This window comes from Apaloderma vittatum, unplaced genomic scaffold, assembly GCF_000703405.1.
Source record: "Apaloderma vittatum isolate BGI_N311 unplaced genomic scaffold, ASM70340v1 scaffold1608, whole genome shotgun sequence".
Taxonomy (NCBI): Eukaryota; Metazoa; Chordata; class Aves; order Trogoniformes; family Trogonidae; genus Apaloderma; species Apaloderma vittatum.
The window spans coordinates 34,253-37,610 of record NW_009728828.1 but is presented as its reverse complement, the minus strand read 5'-3'; the positions used below and the strand labels follow the sequence as shown (position 1 = coordinate 37,610).

The window sequence follows — 3,358 nt, the reverse complement described above, 5'->3', positions numbered from 1 at the left end:
GAGAGGTTGTGGCTGCCCCCTCCCTGGGGGGGTTCAAGGCCAAGTAGGACAGAGCCTTGAGTAGCCTGATCTAGTTGAGAGGCATCCCTACCCATGACAGGGAGGTTGGACTAGATGATCTCTAAGGTCTCTTCCAGCCTAGGCCATTCTATGGTCCTATGATTCCATGAAATCCCTTCATTCCTTTTTCGTTCCTTTTCCCCGTGTACATTGGGGATAGTCACACTGATCTCCCTTGTTAAGCCCCGAGATCTATGGATGAAAAGAACTAGCTAAAAAGCTAGGTAAAATTCTTTTGTAAAGTAACTCATTGATGAGATAAATAAGTTTGGCTGCCAGCAGCAGTGCAAATCAATGTAAAAGGCTGAATAAGTTTGATTATGTTATATAATCAGTATGGCTATTTCAAATCATCTCACTGGCAGCTTCTCCTTGAACTGACCATTCTACATCTCATCATACTTCTGAGCATCTTAACTACCTTGAAGCTTCAGTATCTGTTAAAAACTAATCTACTTGAGGGCATATAATGTTTAATACAATGTCACACTTTCTTCGCGTTACTGAATTCACTCAAGCATCCCACTTGCTCTTTTAAACTGCTGCTGCATACTGAGTAGACATCTTTACTGTCATCTACACTGACTCCCAATTCTTTGTCCTCAAATAATACCAGAAGAGAATCTGCTAGCATATAATCAGTGTGCCTGTATGCAGCAGCATATCAACACTGAATCAAAATCTTCTGCACTAAATACAGAAACAATGTAAACTTATTTTGCTCCCAGTTTTATGGCACAATATCTCAAAAAAAGGAGCTGTAAATTTTATTAAAATAAAGGATTTGTTTGAAACAAGCACTTCTATATAGTGAAGTAACTCAAATGAAAGAGCAGCATGGTAGATGGCCTTACCCATATGTCCTTTTCAATGACAGCCTGGTTAGAAAGTGAGGAAGGTAAAATTACACATATTCTAGCCGCACTGTAATAAGCACATGCAAATGTCTCAGCAGGGACGGAAAACTGCCCAGATTCCAGCAATGCCAGAATTGTTACAGATCTACTCTGTCCATCCGAACACATCCAAGCATGGCAGGTCTTTGCTTTTCTGCAGCCGCTGTTATTAACCACATAAGAATCTTCTGAAAACATATATTCAGAAAGAACAAACTGCATTTCTTAAATACAAACTACACTTCACCAGAAAATGTGTATTGAAAGATAAACTGGTGGATTGTTCTGGTTTAGATTCGACATGCTATAGCACAAAACCTACAGAAGCAGACTAATGCACACTTTTATTTCCCCAGTACACAAGTTCTGGCTAATGTAATATAAGAGACACAGTAATGTAATATATCCTCCAGTCTTTTTTGACACACTGCATGTAGTCTTGATTTATAACCACCTGAGATAATAGTATTTCCAAGTGAAATGTAAACTAGTATCAAGAGTCAGGATGGTTACAAGAAGTAAAGAGTTCACCAAAACCTTCCAAAGTGAAATGCTCTCTCTGCTGGTAGTCCAGTGTGCAACATCTAGTGAGCTCCATCTCTTCTGTACCTCTGCTTTCCCTGTAGTAAATGGAAGTACTGACTGCTTATTTACCCCATCAGATTAAAGCTTGCAGAACGGCCTCCAAACAGTAGACCAAGTTTTAAAATCACACTGCTGAATACAACCAGTAGCAACACAAAGTTGAGGGGCAAAGAAATATACTTCCACTGATAGTTCCCTGACAATTGTCAGGGTTGAAAGGGACCTTAAACAACCAGATGACCTTTAAGATCCCTTCCAACCCTGACAATTCTATGATTCTATGATACACAGATACTTCTTAAAAGCTAAACAGTCCTTGAGGGATTGCACTTTTATTCTTACCTAAACTGGGAAAGACTGCATCTCTCAACATTCATTTTATGTCCGTAACACTCATTCGCTCACTTTGCACTCTGGCCCAAACATCTCAGGAAAAGAGAAGCCAGCCTTCCTGACCCTCCTGGGATCCACAAAAGACACAAGGCCCAAGAACATACAGCCAGAAGAGTTCTGGGGAAAGGAAGCTCACAAGCAGTTACATTTATCAAATGTCCCACCACTCAACTGTGAAGCTGGTCCACAGCTAGAGTGGGTACTGTCACTCTAAGGAACCTCTGCAGGCTCACTCCCTCGCACTGTCGGAAGTCACTAAACGCGTTCTACATCAAACTAGTTGTGTGAGCTGTCATGGGAAATAGCTACTCAGTCTAGGCTCCACAGGCAACAAAATTCTTAGCACATCACTACCACTTTAACAACTGTTTCAGCGATATTGATGGAGAACTTTGTTGTCTCATCCTGACCCACAGTAAAACACAAGCATTTGCACTAGCACACAGATAACAGATAATCAAGTGACCAAGTAAGCAACAAGCAGAAAGCCTCTTTGAGTGAGGGCGTTAGCTTAATGTATTCCTAAAACTACAATGGCATTCCCACTGTTTTCAGCAGTTCACAAAATTTGAAGGTTATCAGTACACTCTATCACAACAACCACCATACCTCAGCAAGGCATTCATGCAGGTCTCACAGAATCTGTGTCCACATTCAGTCTGTTTAGGATTGCATAAGATGAGGTGACATTTTTCACATTTATACTTATCTTCCACAGCATTTACAAATTTCTCTTTGTAGCCACCTTGCTCCGGAACATAGATTGATGCTGAAGGACTGCGATCAGGATTGGCCCTTTGTTGTACCATTTCTACAGATAAAGGGGGTTCTGTTTTCTTACTGGTATCCATGCTCTGTGATAGTTTCTGCAAAACAAAAATGAAAAAACTTCTGAGTAATGAAGATCTTCCATTTAAATAAAACAAATGGAGCAACTCTGAGAGACCGAGAGAGCAAATCTGAGAGACCATGTAAAACCAGAAGGCACTAAGATGCATGCCCACACATCATGTGATCATAATACATATATCACTGCCCACATACATCAAACACAGAAAATTTGTAAAATATTCTACGTTTTTTGAAGGTTCTAGAAGGTCAAGAATTAAAACTTTAATTAAGGGGTGTGGCAGAGAAAATGCATCGGTACAGGACCATGAATGATGCTACTCAGACGCTACTCTAAAAAGCACACAACTACCAGTGTCCTATACAAGGTATCTGGAGCCTATGCAGCTCCACTTCCAACTTTTTCTGTCTATCCCACCCAACAACAAGTGTGCTGCTTTAAGTCTGTTTTAGGAAAAACACACCAGGTTTTTACTTTTTAAACACTTGCCAAACTTTTCATCATACATCCCCACATGAAGACAACAGGTGATACAAGTCTAACTGACAGAGGAGAAAAGCCTACAGCACACAGC

At 40.5% G+C, this 3,358-nt stretch overlaps 1 protein-coding gene across 3 annotated transcripts in view; it reads right to left on the bottom strand.

Annotated features, from left to right (window-relative positions):
* Positions 1-2,797, bottom strand: part of TRAF3 (TNF receptor-associated factor 3) — a 30,826-nt gene extending 28,029 nt beyond the window's left edge. For 2 of the 3 annotated variants that reach the window (XM_009874196.1, XM_009874197.1), the window contains exon 1: positions 2,544-2,785. In XM_009874196.1, coding sequence (XP_009872498.1) covers positions 2,544-2,785 — 242 coding nt within the window. Of the gene's footprint in view, positions 1-2,543 lie in introns of all 3 variants that reach the window. The other variant, XM_009874195.1, reaches the window with a different exon arrangement.
* Between the last annotated feature and the right edge of the window lie 561 nt (positions 2,798-3,358).